This window comes from Crotalus tigris, unplaced genomic scaffold (genome assembly GCF_016545835.1).
Source record: "Crotalus tigris isolate CLP2741 ecotype Arizona unplaced genomic scaffold, ASM1654583v1 scf7180000017903.3850313, whole genome shotgun sequence".
NCBI lineage: Eukaryota > Metazoa > Chordata > Lepidosauria > Squamata > Viperidae > Crotalus > Crotalus tigris.
Window position 1 is genome coordinate 1,003,753 of NW_024096713.1, and position 24,003 is coordinate 1,027,755.

A 24,003-nucleotide genomic window follows, 5' to 3' on the forward strand; every position below is an offset into this window, starting at 1 on the left:
TGCTCCCCACTTGCTTCTCCCATAGGGTGTCTTGGGTGAAATTTGGGCTTTCTTTGCAACTCTGACCAGATCCATCTTCTTTTCAAAGTTGACCTGTTTTTGCTAGGTTCTCTCTTGCACCAAATCTGGTTCTGTTCTTATTCAACTGCTAGACAGTTATCCTGATAACAGAGCCTTTTCCCCTTTCTTTACAATAGTCCTTTGGATGGGAAATAATGCATAGTTTGGAATTTCCTAAACATTATTCAGAGCACAAGCAGGTGTTCAACACAAAAAGTGTCCTCTAGGTATCACTATCCATAAACTTGCAATTTAGAAGAGGCAGCTCTAAACAGAAAAGGAGGTATATTATATATTAGAATTAATGACACATCTAGTAAAATGTTTTTCAGTGGGATCTTGCTACATGTTATAGAGAAGCATGAGGGAGAAGTTAGCATCATATACATATACACATTCATCTGAGACTAGTAGCAAATTAGCCTTCTCTTTTGTTCCTCAGTCAGAAATACACAGGAGCCAAAAAAATGTTGTACTCTTACTATAGTATAGTGTTGATCCAGTGCTATTGCCATTTATATGGGGATGGGGAGAACAGAAAAAATATGAAATATTTCCAAAGTCCCTCATTTTCTCCCTTTTGTGCTTACAAATTGAACTGCAGCTACCATTTCAGATAACTGAAAATGTTTGGTCAGAGATAAAATCTCTGGAATGATAGACAAAGCTGATTTTTTTTAAAGCAAGAGGGAGATGTTAAATCTTGATTTATATCCTTTTGTGCATACATAGATTGCAATTAACTCAGTTATTATGGCGGTTTTGCATAGCCTTTTAAAAAAAGTTTGAGTCACATAATTTGTTTTTTGTATCTTTACAAAAGCTATATTGTTTCTCAATCAGACATGTACGGTGTCACTGAAAATCACATAAGCATACAATAATACCACTGTAGAATTAATATTTTCTCTCACTAAGGCAGTGGTTCTCAACCTGTGGGTCGGGACCCCATTTGGGGTCGAACGACCATTTCACGGGGGTTGCCAAACAATGCAGTCCATTTTTTTTCCCCTTTTCCTTAGCTGTGCTACTCCCTTTTATTCTATTGGCTTTTGAAAGCCAATAGAATAGACTCTCTTGAATAGAATCTAATTCTATTGGCTTTCAAAAGCCAATAGGAATTGTCCAGGCTGTCTCTGCCCTGCTGAGCCCGCCAAAAGTCCCATTCTGCAAACGGTGCTGCACCAGTTGAGTAGCCCTCGACTTACGACCAGTTGAGTAGTCCTCGACTTACGACTGGTTGGGGGTCGCGGCATTAAAAAGGTTGAGCAGCACTGCACTAAGGCAATCCTAAAGTGATGTCAATGAAATGCTTCCTGGAGGAGGATGCAAGCAGCTTGTGATGTTCACCCCCACTCAAGTATGGATTTTTCTTCATAATGGCAGCAGAGCTATCCATTTGCGTTCTTACTTTATTATAATGCCATGACTTTGAAAAATAAGCTTTCAACATTTTGAATTGGTTTCCCAGAACAAAGTGACAACCAGCAAAGCTTCTTTAAATTTGTGAGACATTCAAGCAAGCAGTGTGAATTCTTGCTATCTTACCAATCAAAATTTCCACATTATTTTTTTATAGATGAGGGATTGTGATAATTCCAACAAGAGTTTACCAGACTACGGATGAATATAACATTTACAAAAATAAGATCAGAAATAACAAAATTTGTGTACGCACTTCCTTACCAACTCTTTTGATTATTTTTGCACAGGGCATAAATTAGAACTAAGATTTGCCTTCCACAAGGAAAGGGAAGAGGATGAACTAGAACTAGGATGAATTAGCTAGAAAGATCTCCTTGGCAACAATAATCGGCACAATTCAATCACCTTTTTGTGATTGGAAGCTATCCTACTCTTCTTTTTCCTAAGAGAGCCAAGTTACCAAAATCAAATTTGTGTGCTAAGCTTAAGGAGAAAACAACAGCAAATATTTTTACAGATTTTTCCTCTAAAAATATCTCATTTTAAAAGAATATAATTTATATGTGTGCATTTTAATTCTAAACCTAAAGCTGACAAGATTTGTAAAATGTGAATAATTCAAATAAGTATTTTTATATCATAAGACATGTGAGTTTTCAAACTTCTCTTAACTGAATTACTTTTATGAAGAGTACCAATAGAACTTTTAAAGTTACTGGATCTACTTCTCTAATACCAAGACTTCATGTACTTTCAGAACTAAAATCAAACAACCCACCATTTATATTCAAGAGACTGATTAGATCCCAAATATCCTTGTTAGACATTGTTAGCTCCTATCCTAAATGAAAACACTTACTTGAGAGAATACACTGAAGGATAAACATGGTACGCATACCCAAAGTTTTACAAATAATTAATTTATTCAGCTTTAAACTAAGTACACAACTGAAAGTAAGAAGATGCATTTGGCACTACCCTATACATGTTATTTCTTCACTTACTCTTAGGACATGCTGTCCAGGTTACACTGCCATGTTTGCAGGCAGATGATTTAAAAGCATATTATATTCCTGTTTTCACAAAGAAAAAAATATAGTGTGTGATTTTCAAGTCTGTGTTGTTTTTGTTTTCTTAAATGGGACAGAGATTTCAATTCTCTTATTTACCATACATTAAAATATACTTAGGATAGTAGCAAGAAAAAAATATTGGTAAAAAATTAATTCATTCACTAATCATAAATGAATATTAAACCCAAAACAAAATAAATTCATTAATGAGAATCAGCAGTATTATAAACCAGAAGAAATTGGCATTTGAATTGGATACAAAAGCTAAAGCAGTATTTTAACACTGAAAAGTGTGATTCTTTACAAGATAATCTCACAAATGGATTATGTAAAACTTTTGCAAACTATACAGTACTTTGTCAATGCAATGCCCCTACAATTTATACAATCTTTTACATTTATGTAACATGTATTGGACATGTTTTTAAAGTAGTGCGTCAATAGCCACCAGAGTTACAGATCAAAAAGGAATTTGGTGGGGACAGATACAGTACTTCTGTGTTTTAATGCAACTTAAGTATCTGTTCCAGCATGGAGACATAGAGTAAATGAGGAAAGGTGGGAGTATCAATACAGAACATTTTATTTTAGAAGACTTTAACCACTCAATATTAACATATATACATAAAATAAAACAATAGCAAATACCTGTTATTGTCCACGGGCTCTACTAAATTGGAAAAATGTAAGTTGCCACTTACAAAACCAGGGAAAGTTAAAGTTCAGTACCTGGATGAAGGATCTTATGAAAATCTGGCCATGAAACAAAGATTAACAGTATATATTTAGAAGCTAAGATTTTAAAGAGAACTGAGCACAAAGCACTGCATAGCTTGGTTTTGCATGTGAGCTAAAAAGAAAATAAAAATCTTTTTTAAAAATTGGGATGGTATTACTACCTACACTTATACCCAAAGGTACAATGAAGAGTTGGTCATGCATATTCTTATAGGTTGGGTGCCCATTTATTCATCTCATATCAACAAACAATCCATTTGTATAAGAAATAATCTAACTCTGAAAATTATAAGAAAAGGAAAAAGAGAAACTGCAGTATTAGTCATTCCATAAGGTAGAATTTATCTTAAATACAAGACACTTGCATGGACGTATGAAAAAGAAAATTACAATTCTCTTATTCATGCAGAGACTAGTTACTATGCCAGAGCCTTTTTCTTCAGTTAAACAGAAATCTAATCTTCTTCAAGGAACATACTATATGTACTTTTAAAAAGGATTCCAACTATAAGCCTCTGAATTACCCAATCCAAAAGAGTTCTATATTCAATAAGTTAAATTTTAAGTTTCCTTTATCTTTACAGAAATGAAGCAGTCTCTTATTTTTCTGAGACCCTGAAAGAGACAGATAATTTGACAGTCACAAAACCCAATCTATCTTTAGCAAGAACAAGGGCAAAATTTGCCTCTCTTAAGCAGAGTCTGGAATGGAAATCTGTCATCAAAATCATCTATATACTGTACTATATACTATTTCACTTCCCAATTGCCAAGGAAGATTATCAATCTTTCCTGTTCTTCAGAAAGTTGGTGAAGTTTTGGGTATTTTACAAGACAGAGTTATTGTAACTATCTCTGAATGAGCAATTGTTTTAAACAGTCTTCTTTATGTGGTTTGATTCCTTGGGCACATATTTCTACTATATATTTCAGATTTTAATTTTTGTCTATTATATATTTATTGTACCCAAATTATGTTTTATGCTAGTGGTTTGTTGACTGGAACAACCTATACAACCTATAAACCTTGAAAATAAATAATAATAACATATGAGTATGTATTTACAAACCAAGTTAATTGTGATTTATTTACTAAAATAATAAATTTTATCATGATTATAAACCAGTTCAATTCAAAGATCATGAAAGCAAGCATGCTCCAGTTTCTGACCTCATATGAGGCTCTTTTCTTGTTCCTCTTCTGAACAGTGAAAATATTTTACACATGGCAATTCATTAAGGCAAAGATTCTCGAACTTGGCAATACCATAATCCCTTGAATGATAATCAAATTTGTTCAACCGCACTCATGAACTAAAATAATGAGTTAAATAAAACTCTTTTGATTGATGCATCCCTTTTCCAGATTACTAGATTCTCAGGTTTTGCCATCTTCCCAATGCTACCTGGGCCTTTTCTCCTGACTTTACCTATGAAATCTTTTTTTAAAATTCACCCCTTTCCATGTTGCTTGAGACCCCTGTGGGACTGTATTTAAGTTGAGAACCTCTGCATTAAGAGAATAACAAGTGAACCAGACTGCCAGTAAAATCCAGTGCAGTTGTTCTTCATTATGTCAAGGTCACATCCTGTTTACTACCACATGCAAACACCACCCAGTGCTGTCAAAATACTGTCCATACTAGTCTGACATAAATGTAAATGTGGTGTGAACCCCATTTTATCATCACATAAGATAAATATAATGCAAGATGAATGTAAAATGATTTCAAGATAATATACTATAGCAAAAATTATGGAGATTCTCAATCATCCAGATCATGGCTACCCAAAGGTGCTTTTCAAAAGACAACTGGACTTTCTTGGTTTTTACAACAGTCCTTTCAGCAGTCCCAAGAAGGTTCCACACCCATTTGCACGCTGATTCAGGTGACCCTGAGAGTACAGATAAATCCCCAAGTGGCCTCAACGACTCTTAAAGGGCTAAGGATCAGATGACAGCAAAGAATATAAATCCTTCTATTCCCCACCATTCAGTCAGAACTAAAGAAGCTTCTAGGACAAGAAGTGAAATGTTTTCAAGGGAAAAAAAAACACAAAGTCCATTTGCTTTTTGAAAAGCACCTTTGAGATAGCAAAAATTATCTTTCAATGTCTTTGACACCGTATTCAATACATGCCCCATCTGTATTTGATTATTTTCTTTCAATTTAAAAAGGGTAATAAATTTTAATTTTGTATTTTTAAATGAGAATTCTAAAGAGATTCTTACATGAAGGAAGGAAAAGGCCAGACAGTATTGGTTTCATTTAATGAGTCTAAAAATTACAAGGCACTGTTTGAAAGGTGACATTTTGCTATGTCAAGCTGGATATCAAGAAGATCATTCCGAAATAGCCCAAGGGTACAGATTTTACAACACAGTCTCACTCTTTTATGCATAATAGCATGGTGATACCAAAAGATCTGTAAGGACAAGCAGCTGGTCATCAGTGAATTGTTGCTTATGCTGCTGCCAGTTATCGTGGTGAGTTCTCCGGAAATTGGACAATGTTTTTTTTACTGTCATCTGTGTGGAGAAAAACAGAGAGGAATCTAGACAATGTATTTAAAACAACTATAAACTGTCTTGATCTTAAGGCTGTGGCCCAGCTTTCTAAGTATAAATATATTATTTAGGATTTTGTTCAAATGTTTTAGATTATAGAAGGACTACCAATCAATAATTTCAAAATATAATTTGAAACACTTGCTATTACCCTAAATTTGAAAAGAAGCATCATTTATATATAATCATTTAAGAATTGTGTATATTACCGTATACATTTCTTTTTATCCTATTCAATGGATTGTTAAATGTTTACAGTTTAATTGTACAAAAGTTTAATGGATATGTACAATTAGTTTTTGTTTAGTGCATACATAATGTGTTGTTTTATGTGAGAGGATTATTCCTATTCCTCACCTCCCCCCTTTTTGCATAAAATAAAACTGTTATCAGAATCAGACTAAACTGGCTCTGTAAATGATTATCTTTGTTAACTAGCTAAAAAGCAAAAAAGCCATTTAAAAAGGTACTACTATTAGTTTTGATCTTTATTAATAACATTGGTTAAAATAAAATAGCCCAAACAGCCAGTACCTGTAACAGAAATTTTCTAAGCACTGGACTAAACAGCTTCAGGAAATCACTTAAGAGGCCAAACTTCAGCATAAGAATTCCAACAACTGATAAAATGAATCATACCTCAATAGGCTGAGGATCATTCAGATGCGCACTAAGATCCATCAAAAGTTGAGGCATCCATGTGGGCACATCATATGGACTGGACAAAATACATGCACTAAGTCCAAGCACGCCAGCATGGCGTTTAACTAAATCTGCAAGAAAGAAGTTGGTAATTCTTCCATGGGACAGCACAGGAATCTTCAATTGGCACAAATAACAGACAAGTTCCTTCTATCTATAGGAAAAAGGTATGGAAGAGTGGATTTTTACCAGTTCTCTTTTCTTTCTGAAGCTCTTTAAACCACTGTCATGCACACACATTTACATGGTTTTCTCTAAATTTCATTGAGCAGATTTTGGGGACTCTAAAGGGATGAAAAGAGAAGGTCGCAAATCACAATTACCTGACTGCAAGACGCTGCAACCATTATAAATGCGAGCTGCTTGCAATTTACCCAATGTGATCATGTGATCACGGGGGTTACAAGGATCATTACTTTGAGGACAAGCCATTAGTCATTTTTCTGAGGCTGTCACAGCTTTTAACCATGGTTAAATTGAATGGTTGTAAATAGAGGACTACCTGTAATTTCTAAAACACAGGTTAAATTGTGCATTTAAATTTTTTGTAATCTAATCCAATGCAGATGTGCTGCATTGCCCACAATATGCTATTTCTGCCATATGACTCAATTCCCTTGCAGAATCCACTCTTCTCTTGTGGTTTGCACTAAATTCAATGCAGCTCATTGAACTGTCATTCTGAGTTTCCATTATTTAGGGAACTTCAAATTGCTCTGTTGTTCCCAATGACATCCTCTCATGCAGGTCTCCCTTTCCTGTGAACTAGACTGCACTGAATGTCAGAAATACCTGACTGACTCACTTTTGGAAGAGCAGATACTTTTCAAATGTTATGCATAGAAAGGTAGAAAATAAGAAATCAAAAACAGAAAGCTGCAGTAAGACCACTGACAATCCTTCAGCATGATTTACACCTTCCTGAAGAAACCTCCTCCTTACCTGCAGGGGGAATGGTATCCACTACAGTACTGAGGTCTCGTTTTCTTTTCTTTGGAAGTCTCATTTTACAGAGCTGCTCAAAATGAGTCTGCATAGGGCTACCAATCTCCAAGAAGTGGCACTGGAGCAAACCACCCAAAGTGGTAGCAGCCATCTCTCTCACCTAGGATCAAATAATAGCATCAGTAATTACAATAAGGGCAGCTCTCTTTGCACTATACTCTGAATCAGCATTTTTCAACTTCAACAACTTTAAGATGTGTGGACTTCAATTCCAAGAATTCCCTAACAGCTGTGTTGCTGGAGAATTCTGGAAGTTGAAGTCCACACGTCCTAAATTTGCTAAAACTGAAAAACACTGTTCTAAACGTGAGAAAGAGGATGGCAGGATTATCACATGTACTTTTTATGGACACGTCTTTTGCAAAGTCAGTGTTCACTGTATTAAGCAGTAAGACTCTGCTGAAGTTTCTCTTCATGAGACAATTTGTCTTCGTGAGGCAGTAGCCTCAGGATCACAAGGAGAGTTTTATTTAAATTCCAGGGAATAGAAAAAGTTATTATGTTAAACATAGAATAGGGTTGGAAGGGATCTTGGAGGTTTTCTAGTCCAACCCTCTGCCTGTGGCAGGAGGGCCAAGGAAGAATTAGGATCTTAGAATTTAGTTGGACAGGGTCTGGGTTTGAGATTCTGAGCAGTCACACAGGGCAAAGCTATGGCGTGGCCTGTTGAACCCCAGGTGCCCCAAAGAAGGAACAAACAGTGGGTTTTAGTGTAACTTACACATGAGTATTTATAGCACTGTGATGTCTTTTGAATGATCCCATAGTAGCTTATGTCACAGAAATTTTGTTGCATGCTGGCATTTGTTCCCAGTGACTATGATTATTATTATGGCATTAAAATGGCATTACAGAACACAGAACTATTATAGAAAATAAAATAAATAAAATAAGTCTGTGTTTATTCCATTGTCAAGTAATCTAATCCTGGAATTCATTAGCAGTTCGATTTTTAGCTGCATCAAAAATATGTTAATAAGCTGTACGATCTTCTTCATTTCAAAAGCCTTGTAACTACTTAATATTACAATATTTGTATATTTGAATACTACAAGAAATGGATTTAAGGAGCCAGTTAATTTTTTTTCCTTGAAAAAAATTTTATTTTTCATTTTTCAATACATTTGATACTTTCAATACATTATAAAAAAATACCTTTGAAGTAAATTCATACATATAACCTTAGGTGTCGCTCATCCATCTCCCCCCCCCCCGACTGCATCCGCCCTCTCTACCTTCCTTCCTTACTTCCCTCCTCCCTCTCTCCTCTCTTCACCTCTCTCCCCTCATCCCTTCCTCCCATCCTACTTCCTTCCATCCCTTCCTCCTCCCCTCTCATCCCTCTTCGGATACAGTTCAGGGGAAATACCCGAGCGGCAACTCTCTCTAAATTACTCTACCTATTTTATACATTAATATTTCTGTTTATCTAACCTACTTAATCCCATCCATCCCCACCCCCCTACCACCCCCCACTTCCCAGAGCAGAATACAGGTTTATTAAGGAGCCAGTTAATTTCTAATAATTCATTATAAGGTTTTAAAATTTAATTCTAAGGAATTTAAGTGGATTATATTCAAGGATATAATTTTATAATTTGCTGAGTAGAACACTGAAACGTATTTCAAAGAGAGGCAATAAGACAATTATTAATTTGGACTCCAAATTTCTGATTCTCAGTTATTAGGATATTGTCCAAATGGCTTGGTTTTATTATGTACCCAAACATTGACCAACTGCTTGTGTTTCTAAACCTTTAATATATTCTCAAGTAATGAGATAAGTTACAATATCTTGATAAATTAAAGTACACTTAAAATTCTTATCTTGAGAACTCTCCTAGAGTTCACTGACACTAGGATACAGAAATGCTGAAGAAGGCACATGAAAGTCCTTTGGGAAAACAGATAATGTAGATTAGATTCTGTTAAGTTTTTGCAAATCTCCTTATATCTTCTACCTCAAAGGAAGGTCAACTGCTTGAGTTCCTTCCCTGATAGTATTACATTTTCTCTAAATTTTTCCCTTTTCAGGGAAGATGGCTAGCCTACTTATAGCTAAGGATTGAAATGAAGGTTGTTGGTGCTCTCTGAGCTTGGTTGTTTTCTTGTAGACATTTTATTACCTACTTTGAGCAATAAAATGTCTACAAGAAAACTACTAAGCTCAGAGAGCACCAACATTATGAATGCTAGGTTTTTGTTTTTAAATGCTAGGTTTTTAATCTCTGTCTACTACTCAAGAGACACTTCAGTGAAATGGGTAGCCATATACTGTAAATTATATACATAAATTATTTAATAAATAGGAATGTATTTTTCCAAACACATATTCAACTTCTGACTATACATTAGTAATAGTAATAGTAGTAAAGTTGGAAGGGACCTTGGAGGTCATCTAGTCCAACCCCCTGCTCGGGCAGGAAACCCTACACCATTTCGGACAAATGGCTGTCCAGTCTCTTCTTAAAAACTTCCAGTGTTGGAGCATTTACTGCTTCTGGAGGCAAGCTGTTCCACTGATTAATTGTTCTCACTGTCAGGAAGTTTCTCCTTAGTTCTAGGTTGCTTCTCTCCTTGATGAGTGACCTTTCAAACTTACGACGGTGCTGGGAAAAAATGGGACTTATAACCTATACCTGTTGCAGAGCCCCCATGGTTATGTAAACAAAACGTGGACACTTGGCAGCCAACCGTCACTTATAATCATACATGTGCTCCAATTCCCCTAACCACCTACCTCTCTACACTTTCTGCCCTTTGGCTATCCTGCATTTGTGGGGAGGCAAGCAGCCCAGTACCACACAACCCTGGGACTGCTTGCAATGCCCTGGGAAACCACAGCATTCTAGCTGCAGTTGCTCTTGCCACCCTGCATTCCTAGACCTCTACCGGCCTGCATTCTGCCACCCCAGCTCACCTTCACCATTTTCTTGCTTTCACTGCTGTGGGGGGAGAAAAAGCCAATAGTCCCTGAGCAGCAGCACACTGAAACATCTGTCTGCAAAAAGCTCCTGGAGTGCACTGTGCCAAAAAACCCTCTTTTTCATATTTGTAAAGACCAGCCCCAGATTGAGAGGAAAAAAATGGGAAGAGGAGGATAGTGAAAATAAAACTGCCCTTGCAAGCAAATGGGAGACTTGTCCTGCTAAAATCTACCTAATCTCCAACATGCTTCTCTTGCCTGTTGTTGTACTCTGTTGTCTGGACTTCTGGATGCAACCTCATAGTGGATAAAGTGGCAGGCTGGAGAAGTACAAAGCATGGGAAAGCGTAAGTCCTTGGCATCAGGAGTGAGCAAAATGAATAGAAGCCAAGGTTAGCTCAGCTGATTGAAGGGTAAGATGCTCTGAAGTAATCTTTCCAGACCAATATAGGTAGGATGGAAGATGCACAAAATAAAATTTGCTTTAGTTTGAAAAATTGTTAGGGCTGTTTGTTCCTTTTCTGACAGCTGAGGGTGAAGAATCAGGGCAGTGATAGGCTGGCTCAACAGAGACTGATTGAATAGTGTATGGACAGGGTAATCATGCCCAAAGGAGCATTTCAGGGTCCTGCATTCCAGAAGCTTTTTGAAAAGAGGCATTTAGGCACACCGCCATTCAGGGACTACTTTCATCTTTCTTTTTCCACAGCCAAACCCCAGCCTGGGGACACCTTATTAGCAGAGGAAGCAAAAAACAGCAAAGGTGAACTGGGAGCACAAGGCGGCAGGGATCTCAGAGTGCAGGGTGATAAAGGTGACCGCGGCTAGGACTAGGCTAGGATGACTAGAACTTTCTGGGGCATTGTAAGGAACCCCAGAGCCACATGGTTCTGGGACTGTTTGGCAACTCGCAAGCCAGGATGCAAAGCAACTAAAGGGTAGAGATAGGCAGATGGGGGAGTTGGAGGCAGTCCTTTACCTTCCTGAAGCCAAGGCTGGGAGAGACTAAGTCCGGAATGTATTAGATTTGGATAGGGTAGGTATTTGCTTAGTGACTTGTGATTCTTACTTAACAACTACAACAGGGAGTATTAGTTTGTCTTCTTAAGTCTCATGGCCTTGTTTTAGAACTGCATCAACCTATGATGGCATTCTCGGTCCCAATTGTAGTTGTACATTGAGACTACCTGAATTAATGCTTACATAAATGATCAGGATACAGAGGTAAGTTGCCATCTTGAAGCAATTCTACTAACTACATATAAATCCAGCCAGGAACTATAAAGTACTAGCTCTTATAACGTCCTACTTTTTTAATAACAAAAAATTTAGAACATGTTTTATCACAGCATTTACAAATATGTTATGGTTCTAAGGTCCAGATAATATAGCAAGAGAGCAGCAGCTTTAATTTAGAGAGTGTTATTTAGATTTCCTTAAGGTAACCTGTTTTTTTTAAATACATCTTTACAGTGACACTAAGGAAAATGATTGAGATTAGAAGACAACATGTTTAATGTTTATGAAATTTAAATATCTACACATCTCCCTTTCTTGCCCTCATATATAAGTGTCTGCATTTACATCATTGCTCAGTCATCCAAAATCCAAAGATCTGAGAAGGTGATTGAGAAGATGGCTTCTAAAAACTATTCTAAATGAATAGATTTAACTTCAAAATATTAAAAAAAAAAAACAAATAAACGGATAGGTAAGTGGCAAGATCAGCCTAGGAAGGATTTACACCCTACAATTGAGACAAAAACCTCTAATTTATATACAAAATAACAGACACACAATACAAGGGCAGTGAATCATCATTCATATTAGATCTTGTCTAAAAGTAAAGAAAACAAATTACAACTTCTGCAATACAGAGGTTTCTATAGCAATGTGATTATTAAGATGTTACACAAAAGCAAGTATTTTGACAATTTTACATTTATTTCAAGAATTTACCATGCCCCTAATGAGCAGATTAGGCTGTTAAATTTGTACTAGTGGTTGTCACTGCACAGTAATGGAATGAATGGAGGCAGTCCTTGCTTAATAACCCTAATTTGGATGAGAATTTTCAGCACTAAGTAAAGGTAAAACATTGTTAGGTGAAACATTATATGCCTACACTCTTAGCAATAGCGATTCCAGTAGTCCCAGTTGCAGTCATTAGGCCAGGATCATGCTATCATTAGGCAAAGATCTCACAGGTTTTGTGTCTTGTCCTGCTCACCATTGCTTCAAGTCCTTCAACTTCCCTATCTCCCCTCTATCTCTGCCAATTTGGCTGCCCTAAACTCTGTCATTACTGCCCACTACTGATCTTAATAGTCTTCCTCCTCCTCTGCTAGCCCAGGATCCATGTACTGAGTAAGGGTGCAGTCTTGGGAGGCATATGGCAACACGGCAGCATGGTGAAGCCTTGTCTGATGAAAAGGGGGTTGCTGGGCCTAACCAGGGAGGAGGCAGCAGAAGGGAGTCAGAGGAGGAGCCTTGTTTTCCACCACTAGGGCAAGGAGAACAGCCCACAGGCCATTTTAACCATATCTTTGCATCTCACATTGGACACACTCCTAGAGAACCAGCCTGCAGGCTTCAATAATGGGTGGATACAAGCCTAGTGCCAACAACAGGTTCACTGCTTACTTGACCTAACCTTACTCCTATAAAGCCTCAAGAAGGATCACTTCTCCAGGAGTAGTTCCAACACAAGCTGTAGAGAGTGTGCTGCTTTGTTAGGAAGTCCTCATCCCTCTGTTTCCTCCAGTTCTACCATGACCCCACACAGTGTCTCCTACAAGTCCCAAACTTCGCTCAGGGAGCCATTGCTGCATCTCACTGGTCTGCTAAGCCCTCCATGGTCTGCAGGCTATCACTTCTCATGCTGGGTGGCAGAAGACAGGGCACTCTCCCCTGAAATGCCAGCCTGCCACCACCACCACCTGTTCCATCCTGCTGCCTCTTTGCCTGCTGAGCCCAGCAAGTTTCCTTCATTAGATGAGCTTCATTCTGCTGAGCTTACCAGGCACATCCTGGGCTGTACCCTCAATCAGAACATGAATCCTAGACCAGCAGGAGGAGGAGGGAGAAAATGGGGAAGGTCAGATGGGGGTCAGTGGCAGAGGCAGCAGGGTTGGCAGAGGACTGCATCGCACTCAAAAGGGGAATGATATGGGTGAGTGATTGATGGGGGCATTGAAGTGCGCCTGTAGTTATAAGCACAGGTGGGCTGCCAAGCAGTTGAATTTTGAACACATGATTGGGGCACAGAAATGGCTGTAACTTCAAGAACAGAGCATAATTACCATTCATTCAGCACTGCCATAACTTTGAACTGTTGCTGAATGAATGGTGGTTAAGTGAAGACCACCTCTAAATATAAAAGAGAGTAAATTGCTCTACATGAGTGTTTTAAGTGAGAGCTTCAAGAGACTGGCAATTATTTAGCACTGGAATAGGAACCGAATGTTTCAAATTTGTTTTTTTTTTTTTCAAACACCTCATATCCATAAAGCACAACATGGCCCTATATTGATAGATATATATTGTCAGTGGCAGTGGTGTTATTATTACAATTAGTGACAAAATTAAACATAATTGTAAAACAGGATACAAAGATATAGAAAAATAAAACTTTTATATTAGTTTGAATATCAGGCACGACACAAAAGGCCCTGAATTGTTAAGCCAATTTCTTATCATCGACAAGTGCACAGAAGATCTTGTATTAGTGTGGCACTAACAGTTCTATTTTATTTCCAACACAGCTTTCTCATTGCTAGTTGAAGCTAAATATTAAGTGCAAAATCCACAGTCTTTGATTAGACCTTACTTCAATTAGCTATGAAGGAATAAAATTTATCTTGTAAGCTCAATGCAGCTGAAGGCTGACTTGAAGTGTAAACAATATTTCAGGATGGCAAAATCAGATTCAGAAGAGGAATGAGATCAGTTTTGCTTCTCATCTTCAAAAGGAATCTTCTACATATCTGGGTACAAAGAAGTAGCATCCTTCGGAACCTTGACTGAGCCCCTTCTAAAGAGACTGCATTGAGAAAACTGTTACATCTCTAATACCTACTTCATACAACATTTTATTATCTGGTATCAACAGATGGAATGTGGTCAGGAAGGGATTTCATCTAACTATATAATAATTAAAAATATATATCTGATACTAGTGCAAAGCATATCAGAACAAGAGTATTATATACTCAGTGTTAAGCATCTTCAGCCCACTGTTTCCAATTCCCACTAGGTTAGAGTTAAACACATATTTCATCTAAGTCTTAGTACTAGCAAAAAATTTTTTTTAAAAATCTGAAATCAAATGGATCATTAAGGAATAAATGTATAGTCAGTACTGGAAAACTTTTAATGAGCAATGGAGAGATTCCTAGTTAAAATTGTGATGAACTATTATTTAGGAAGAGCAATAAAAACAAAATATTGGAATGCTATAGCAAATTGCCATAGACTGTGTTTGTTAATCAAGTGCACATATCATGTCCAAGCCTATGGTTCCACATTTATTCCACAAATAGATGTTTCACAAATTGTCAAAAAAAAAAAAAAAAGTAGGAGCACAAGAATGTGTTCACCTCAAGCTGTTCATCTTCTAATAGTTTTATAACCAGCCATCTGATGTTGTTCACAGCTTCTTCATTGTTTAAGAAGATAAAAAGATTATAAAATACCATAGTCTGGAGGTAGATTAGCACAGTATATCTAGAATGCCAGGAATTACTCTTTGCAATCTATAAAAAGAAAAAAGAAGAGGCCAAAATAATAGAACCACAGAAATTAGAAAAATAAAATACAATAAAGCCTAAATCAAACTGTTGATTATGTACGCAGAAAACTTTCCAAAATCATATTTCAGAATTCATCTATAATAATTGATGATTTTTAATTAATATGCTTGAAATTCCAACTAATTTTTCATTTCAGATTACTTTTAATATCTATCTTCTCTAGTTTTCCTTCCCCACTCAAAGGCTAAGTGTAACTTCAACACAAAAAAGTTGCACACCTCTGCTCTACATCAGTCCTTAACCTGATACCATGTAAAAAGTACATCCCTCAAGACATATAAATTATAATTTACTTTCATGTCTTTCAACACATTTCACCCCTCCTTTGGCTAATCTATTAAGAAAGATTGCTTACTTCCGGTGGATCTGCGCGGGCGATGGCGGCTACTTTGTAGCCGTCCTCCTGGGTAAGTGTAATGAATCGCTATGAACAGCGGACACCAGCTGTTCAGCAGTTCAAAATCCCCCTCCCGGGCAAAGGGGGGGGGGAAGACGGTTGTCTGAATAGTGGTAGAGCCTCTTATACACCCCCAATTTTTTTTTGGGGGGGGGGTGAAAAGAGTGCTCCCACGGAGTTCAGACTGTCTCCGCTTCCCAGCTGCTTTTGTCCTTAGGGACAAAACAAGCCGTTGCAACCACCTCCGCGTTTAAAGAGATCTGGTGAGTTTTTTAGAAGCGGACAGAGTTGACTAGAGGATTAGCTTTTGCTTTCTTTGACTTTATATGGATTTTTAGTTTAAAGATTTATTTTTACGTTTATATTCCCTCTTTTTACTTTTTATTTTTTGCTGAAAGGGAAAGTAAAATGGCGATCGGCAGACTTTCTGGCGTTTTTTTTTATTTTTTTTTATTTTTTTTTCCTTTTGGGAAGCTAGATGGTGATCGGTAGGTTTTTTGGTGTTTTTCTTTCCCTTTCTCTTTTCTTTTCTTTTTAATGATTGGAAAGGATGTTTTATTCTTCTTTTTTTTTTTTTGATGAAAGTGAAAATAAAATGGCAATCGGCTTTTTGGGATTTTAGAAGCATTATTATTTTTGTTTACTTTTAAAGGCAGGCTTCCTGGTGTTTCTCTTTCCCTTTCTTTTTCTTTTTAATGATTTTTTTTTTCTTGCTGAAAGGGAAAATAAGATTGTGATCGGTTTTTTGGATCTTAGAGGCATTATTATTTTTGTTTAACTTTTCTGTTTTGTTTTTTGTATTTTTTTTAAAAAAAATGGAATGGATTTCTTTTTATTTAATTCCTTTTCCTTCCTTTTTTTTCTCCCTTTTTTTATTATAATGATCTCCCTTTGAAGGATTTATTGATTTTTTTTTCTGGAGTTAATCTTTCTTTTTCTTTTGTTTAATTTTTGTGGCCCCAAAGTGTTTAGTATTTTTTTTGTTATAATGACCTCCTTTTGAAGGATTTTTTGAAATTTTTTTTTTGGATTTAATCTCTCTTTTTCTTTTGTTTAATTTTTGTAATTCTCAAGAAGGAGTAAAGATTTTTTTTTTAAGATGGCTCCAAAGTGTCCAGGGATTCCTACAGCTCCTAAATCAATAGCCTCACCTTCTTCTTTGGCTCAGCCAATAATGGTGAAGGATCTGCAAGATATGATGGGAAATGTTATATCTCAAATTAGGGCAGAAATGAAAGAGATTTTAGAGGAAAATAATAAGATTTTGAGGCAAGATATAGTTTTGGCTTTAAAAGGAGTTGCCTCTGTTTTTGAAAAGCTGAATTCCCGTGTGGAAGAGGTAGAAGAAAAAGTGGAATTGATGGAGGAAAAATTTGAATGTATGGAAAAAGAAATGGAAAATGAGATTCTTATGCTTCAATATGGACAAATGGAATACGCCTTAAGAATCAGAGGCTTGAGAGAGTCTTTGCAAGGAGATCTGAAAGAGATGGTTGCAAAGGACTTTGCTGTGATTTTGAATAAAGAAAAAGAGGAAATACTTAGTGAAATTGAAAAATTATTTAGAGTTAATTCTGTGGTGGCAGTGCAAAAGAATTTGCCAAGAGATGTGGTAATTTACTTTGGGAAAAGATCCCTGCGCAATGAAATTATACAAGCTTTTTATAAAAAGAGATTTCAAATTGCCTTACAAGACGTTATAATTTTAAAGGAGATCCCATCTAAAATTTTAAGAAGAAGAAAGGAGTTTGCTTTTTTAGCAGATGAACTTAAAAAGAGACGAATCTCGTTCAGATGGGATGTTCCGATTGGAATGGTGGTGAATTACCTGGGGATATGTTATAGACTTAATACTGTTTTTCAAGCAAAAGATTTTTATACTTCGGTTCTGGGGGTATGTTCATCGCCATCTACTAAGTTTAAAGCCTTGGAAGAAAAGAATGTAGAATTATACCCTGAAGAGCCTATACTTATGAAAATTGGGGAACCTCAGCTTGAGGGGCCTCAACAAGTTCAGATAGAGGAGCAGAAGATAACTTGTGCAACATATAACTGTAAAGAGAAGCAGCAACAGAAGAAGTTTAAGGAAGCCTCACATCTATTGGTTTCTAAACCTGCGGGAGAAGCAAGACTTATAAAGTTTCGGGAGCAACCCTCAACAAGCTGAGAGGAAGGGGCGGAGGACAACTTGTGCAACATATAATAGTAAAGAAAAAGACCAACAGAAGAAGGAGTTTAAGGAATCTTCACATGTATTGGCTTCTGAGCCGGCGGGAGAGTCAGGATTTATAATTTCGGAGCAACCTTTAAGGGCAGATCTCAAAGCATTTCTTTCGAGCCTTATGGATAAGAGAGACTGATAAGGATGGAGATCGAATGAAAATTTTACATGGACAATCGAGACTGTGGATGGAACTTACTATTGGTAAAGATTTAAATGTTTAATGTGTCTATTGTGGATGGAATTTATTATCGGTAAAGATTTAAATGTGTATAAGGGAATTTTAATGTTTTAAGTTTTAAGTAATGTTTAAATTTGTGTTTTGGAGGGAGTTTATAAAGAATGATGGATAATAATATAAGTATGATATGAAAAGGTTTGGAGTATATTATAATGCGTTCAATGTTTGGGTTTTTTTAATTATTATTATTATTATTATTTTTAAGATGGAATTTATTCTAATGTTTTAAGTTTTAAGTAATGTTTAAATTTGTGCTTTGGAGGGAGTATAATTTGTTTAATTAAATGTATTCAGATTTGCCTATGATTTATATTAGATTTTATATTGTAGGTATAGAAACAAAGTAATGTTTAAATTTGTGTTTTGGAGGGAGTTTATATAGAATGATGGATAACATTATAAGCATATTAGAAAATGTTTAGAGTATATTATAATGTGTTTAATGATTGTAATTATTATTTTTTAGAGAAGATAATCTATTTAATTTAAGGTATCTAGATTTGTTTAGGATTTATATGTGTTTCAAGTTTTTCTTTTTTTTTTCTGGAAAATTTTAATTAAGCCTGTACTCAACTCTGGGAAGGTTGGGGGAGGGTTTGGGAGGTTTGGGGAGGTGGGGGAGGGTAAGGGAGGGTGGGGGGGTCTGGGGAGGGGATTTGTTTTGTAAAATTTAAAAAAAAATTCAATAAAAAAAAAAAGAAAGATTGCTTATACAAGTAGTCCACACCTACAAGCTGCAACTGGATCTGGCAACGCAGTTCCAATTGCGATGCAGTCATAAAGTGATATGTCACATTACCACAATGTCTTATAATGTCAATTCTGGCTGCAGTCTTTAAGTAAATCACCCATGGTCATTCACTATAACATCATGTGACTGTGACCTATGACTTTTTGTCAGCTTTCCCATAGATTGCTTTTCAAAAACTGGCTGTGAAGGTCGCAAATGGCAATCACGTGACCGTGGAATATCATGACCATCATAAATCCATGATAGTTGCGATGCATAAATCCATGACTGTTGTGCTCACATGACTGTAGAGTCTTAAATCTCCTTTTCCAGCACTGTCATACCTAAAGTGTTGTTGGAGAATATCAAAGAGCAAATCCATCTGAACACAAGAACCCATTTTGGGAACTACATCATGGCAATCTGAATGTCAAAGCATGGTTACGTTTCCATTCTTATCACACCTGTTATAAATAGTTGTCTATGGGTTTGTTTAAAGTGACCTATTTCCTGCTGCAGAAGGATGTTTCATGATCATCTACGGGGCTGCTGTAAGGAATATCCTAGACATTTAACAGGGTTTAATAGGCCTCATACTTTTCTAAAATAAATAAATAATTTGCTAACCCTTTTCCCAAAACAGAGATTTGACACTTCAATAGGGACATGTTTGTCCTTTATTATAATTCAACTAAGTGAACGGTTTCATTCCTGTCAGAAAAGGTTAATAATTTTACGTTGGGTTACTCATGTGAATATGACATAATTCTTTATTGACCAAGTGTGATTGGACACACAAGTAGAATAATATTATAATTATAATATGTTCCAAATTATTCACCAAGTTACAATCTCATTATCACAGGGATCCTATGAAATCAGACAAGATGAATTGGGCTATAGATCTCTATTTTTGTATATCTAGCTGAAATGCACTAAAACTCAGAATATATGCCATAGTTACATTTTTTCTGTACAATAATCTATTTTAATTCAGGTATTAGGATAGAAACTTAAATTTTTGCAGTCTCTTGTGTATTCAGATCAAATATATTTGCTATCAGTTATTCAGCATTGATATCAAAAAAGTATTAACACAAGATTAAATACATGTAATTATGCTGTTTAAAAGTATCAGTTTAAAAGCATCACATACTTGTTTTAGCACCTGAAGTACCAAAGGCACTTGTTGAGGATACAGTAATCCCTGAGACATTAATGATAAGCACATTTTAGCATCTCTCTTCAATTCATCATAGCTATGATCATTTTCTACAGGCGCAATCTGTGGAAACAAGTAGATGAAAAGTTAGTAGCAACTTCTGAAGTCTTGATCCTTAAAACTGAATAAATGCAAGCCACATCGGGAAACTGCAATTCAACCTCTCTTAGAAAATGAATATAATTAATACAGAAGCTAAAACTCCTAAATGCTATATAAGAAGTCCTCACCTTACAACCACAATTCAGCCCAAAATTTCTGTTGCTAAGCAAGATAGTTAAGTGACTTTTGCCCCATTTTATGACCTTTCTTGACACAGTTGTTAAGTGACTCGTTGCAATTGTTAGGTTAATAACATGGTTGTTAATTGAATCTGGCTTTTCTATTGACTTTGCTAGTCAGAAGGTTGTAAAAGGTGATCACATGACTCCAGAACACTGCAACTGTCATCAATATAAGTCAGTTGCCAAGCATCTGAATTTTAATCACGTGACCATGGGGATGCTGCAATGGTTGTGTTAAAAATAATCATAAGTCACTTTTTCAGTGTCGTTGTAATTTCAAACGGTCACTAAATGAACTGTTGTCGAGGACTACCTGTACTGGAATGGATTAAAATATAAAGTGCATGCAATATGCAGAAAGCAATTCAAACTCTTATGTCATTAAAATACAGCTAAAAAGTTTTTAACTGTAGTGACTCTAAATAGATAATTAACACAAGTATCTGTCAATATGAAAATATCCAATCCAAATCTGGAAACTCATAATTAGATGAGAAGAAATTTAAAAAGCAAGGATAATAATAATAAGTATGAGCAAAACATCTTATTTCAGACATGCATTCTCAAATAGTATGTTTTTTATGTCTGGGATGTTTTGAAATTTCCATAGCAAGCAACCTTTTTGCATAGCCCTGAAACTAAAACAAGATAAGAGCTGGAAGTCTGCATCCTAAAGTGACAATCTTTAAAAGATTTCCCTGCAGTGTTTTCAAAGGTTATGCATCAAATGAATAAGGAAACCTTTAGAAGAAATAGCAACCAATCCAAACATTGAATTTAATTTGTATAAATGGGCTGTCTATGTGGCCTGACTTTCCGTACATCCTATTTATTTAAATGAAGCCTCATTCACACATTGTTAAAATGTTAAGTGTTACTGTCATCTAAACAGATCAAGCTGTATATCAAACTACATACCTTGAAAAACAATGGCAAAAGCTGAAGCTGTTCTGTAACAGCTGTAGAAAAAGCTCTCCCTGCACTTGCCATCAACCACTTTAGAACTGTCAAGTAAAAGAAAGACAAGCATACTTCTCAATTCAAAGACAAAGAACAAAACACAACTTCATCTCTTCTAAACATTATTCCCTTTAAATGGCATTCACTACAAGTGAATATTTAATTAGATTCTCACACATTTAACACAAGCACCTACTAGTTTTCAGTAGTTTAATGCCCTGAGTTCGTTCATCTTCATCTCCAACTCCATTTTCTTCCATAACGTGATTCTGAATTTCTTCATCCGCTTCCATAAGGGGTTTGAGTTTTTCAAGTATTCGAGAAGTGAAGTCATGAACACGGGGAGACTTTGTTAGTGCAGTATTTGGTAAAGAAATATCTATCATGAAGATGTATGTCAAAACACTGCATAAAACACAAGAACACATTTTTAATTTAGTTTCATGCCTTAAAGACTGAATTCAAACTAACCAAATAACTTTTCTTTATTTCTGCAGTACCTATAAACAAAATGACAATTTTCTGGAATATCTAAAGGTTGAAAAACATGACGTAGTATAGCCTTAATACTAACCTTCCTATCCTCTCTCTGACATTTTTATAAACTTGAGTGAGCTTAGGCTCTAGATATTTCAGCAATCTGTGCAACAGTTCTGGCACTCGCCACTCTTGTTGTGCAAGGCCCCCTTGCAAAACATATAGGCGACTAGAAGGTAAAAAGAAGAAAAAGTTAGTGAAGCGATGACTTACAAAAGTGTACTTCCATCTTCTGCTCCTGTTCATAAAACACAGTCATTTTATGTTTAGCTAATGGAGAGTGGGCTAATTAGCCACTATGCCATGTGCTTTTAAAAAGTTGGTCATATCAGAACTTATATAAAGCAAATGAACTATTCAATTTTGGGTTCTAATCTGTATTAATATTTACTATGTACATAGTATTATAATTTTTGCATGCACATATAAATGTAAATACACAGAACTCTGTCACTGTACTGGACACTTAAGAGAAGAAATCTCTACCTCCTGATATAACAGTAACTGTAAATGCTTAACTATCTATCCTGGTTTTCTGAGAGATCTCGCTGATTTTTAGCATCTATATTCAGACGATGACCAAGAGGTATAAATATAAAAATATCAGTACATGGCGGCTCAATAACCTTTGCTTGAAATGTTGCTAAGCAAATTAATAAGATTTAAGCATATTTTCCATAGCCAGCTAAATAGCATGCTATAATCACTTATAACAGAATAACAGAGTTGGAAAGAACCTTGGAGGTTTTCTAGTCCAACTCCCTGCTCAGGCAGAAAATCTTATACTATATCAGACAAATGCTTGTCCAGTTTCTTCTTAGAAACTTCCAGTGTTGGAGCATTCACAATTTCTGGAAGCAAGTTGTTCCACTTAGTAACTGTTCTACCTATCAGGAAATTTCTTCTTGGTTCTAGGTTACTTCTCTCTTTGATTAGTTTCCATGCACTGCTTCTTGTCCTGCCTTCAAGTATTTTGAAAAATAGGTTGACTCCCTCTTCTTTGTGACAGCCCCTGAGATATTGGAATACGGCTACCATGTCACCCCTAGTCCTTCTTTTCATTAAACTAGACATACCCAATTCCAGCAATTGTTCTTTATATGTTTTAGACTCAAGTTCCCTAATCATCTTTGTTGCTCTTCTCTGCTCTTTTTCTAGAGTCTCAACATCTTTTTTACATTGTGGTGACAAAAGCTGGATACAGTGGTCTTGATTCTATCCCTCTGGATATAAAAGCTGGATACACATGATCTTGATTCTATCCCTCTGTTAATGCAGCCTAGGACTGCATTAGCTTTTTTAGCAGCTGCAGCACACTGCTGGCTCATATTTAAATGATTGTTCTCTAGGATTCCAAGACATGATAGCAGTGTTCCAATATCAGAGGGGCTGCCACAAGAAAGAGGGAGTCAAGATATTCTCCAAAGCACCTGAAGGCAGGACAAGAAGCAATGGATGGAAACTAATCAAGGAGAGAAGCAACCTAGAACTAAGGATAAATTTTCTGACAGTTAGAACAATTAATCAGTGAAACAACCTGCCTCCAGAAGCTGTGAATGCTCCAACACTGGAAGTTTTTAAGAAGAGACTGGACAGCCATTTGTCTGAAATGGTATAGGGTTTCCTGCCTGAGCAGGGAGTTGGACTAGATGACCTCCAAGGTCTTTTCCAACTTTTTTATTATTATCATTATCATTATTATTGTTGTTATTGTTGTTGTTATTGTTAAGATCCCTCTTACAGATACTATTATTGACCCAGGTACCACCTATACCAGGGCTTTTCAACCTTTTCACCGATTGTACCACTTTTAGAATATGGCAACATTCGAGTACCACCAGTCACCCAGCAAGGTGTCAAAAGCTTGATGACAAAAAAAAAAAAAAGGAAAAAAGTGATAAAGTACAGGTAGTCCTCAACTTTCAACAGTTTGTTTGGTGACTGTTCAAAGTTACAACGGCACTGGAAAAAGTGACTTATGACCATTTTTCACACTTATGACCATTGCAGCATCCCCAGGGTCATGTGATTTACATTTGGATGCTTGGCAACCGATTCATATTTATGATGGTCACATTGTTCCAGGGTCACCTTTTGCAACC

At 36.2% G+C, this 24,003-nt stretch overlaps 1 protein-coding gene across 2 annotated transcripts in view; it reads right to left on the bottom strand.

Moving 5' to 3' along the window:
- Positions 1-2,386: 2,386 nt before the first annotated feature.
- PSME4 (proteasome activator subunit 4) overlaps positions 2,387-24,003 on the bottom strand; it is a 103,397-nt gene continuing 81,780 nt past the window's right edge. For both annotated transcript variants that reach the window (XM_039344331.1, XM_039344332.1), the window contains 8 exons: positions 21,939-22,070; positions 21,561-21,769; positions 21,323-21,408; positions 20,055-20,183; positions 15,097-15,252; positions 7,510-7,672; positions 6,505-6,638; positions 2,387-5,826 (listed from right to left, as the gene is read on the bottom strand). In XM_039344331.1, the coding sequence (XP_039200265.1) occupies positions 5,692-5,826; positions 6,505-6,638; positions 7,510-7,672; positions 15,097-15,252; positions 20,055-20,183; positions 21,323-21,408; positions 21,561-21,769; positions 21,939-22,070 (1,144 nt within the window). In that variant the 3' untranslated portion in view covers positions 2,387-5,691. The remainder of the gene's footprint in view (positions 5,827-6,504; positions 6,639-7,509; positions 7,673-15,096; positions 15,253-20,054; positions 20,184-21,322; positions 21,409-21,560; positions 21,770-21,938; positions 22,071-24,003) is intronic.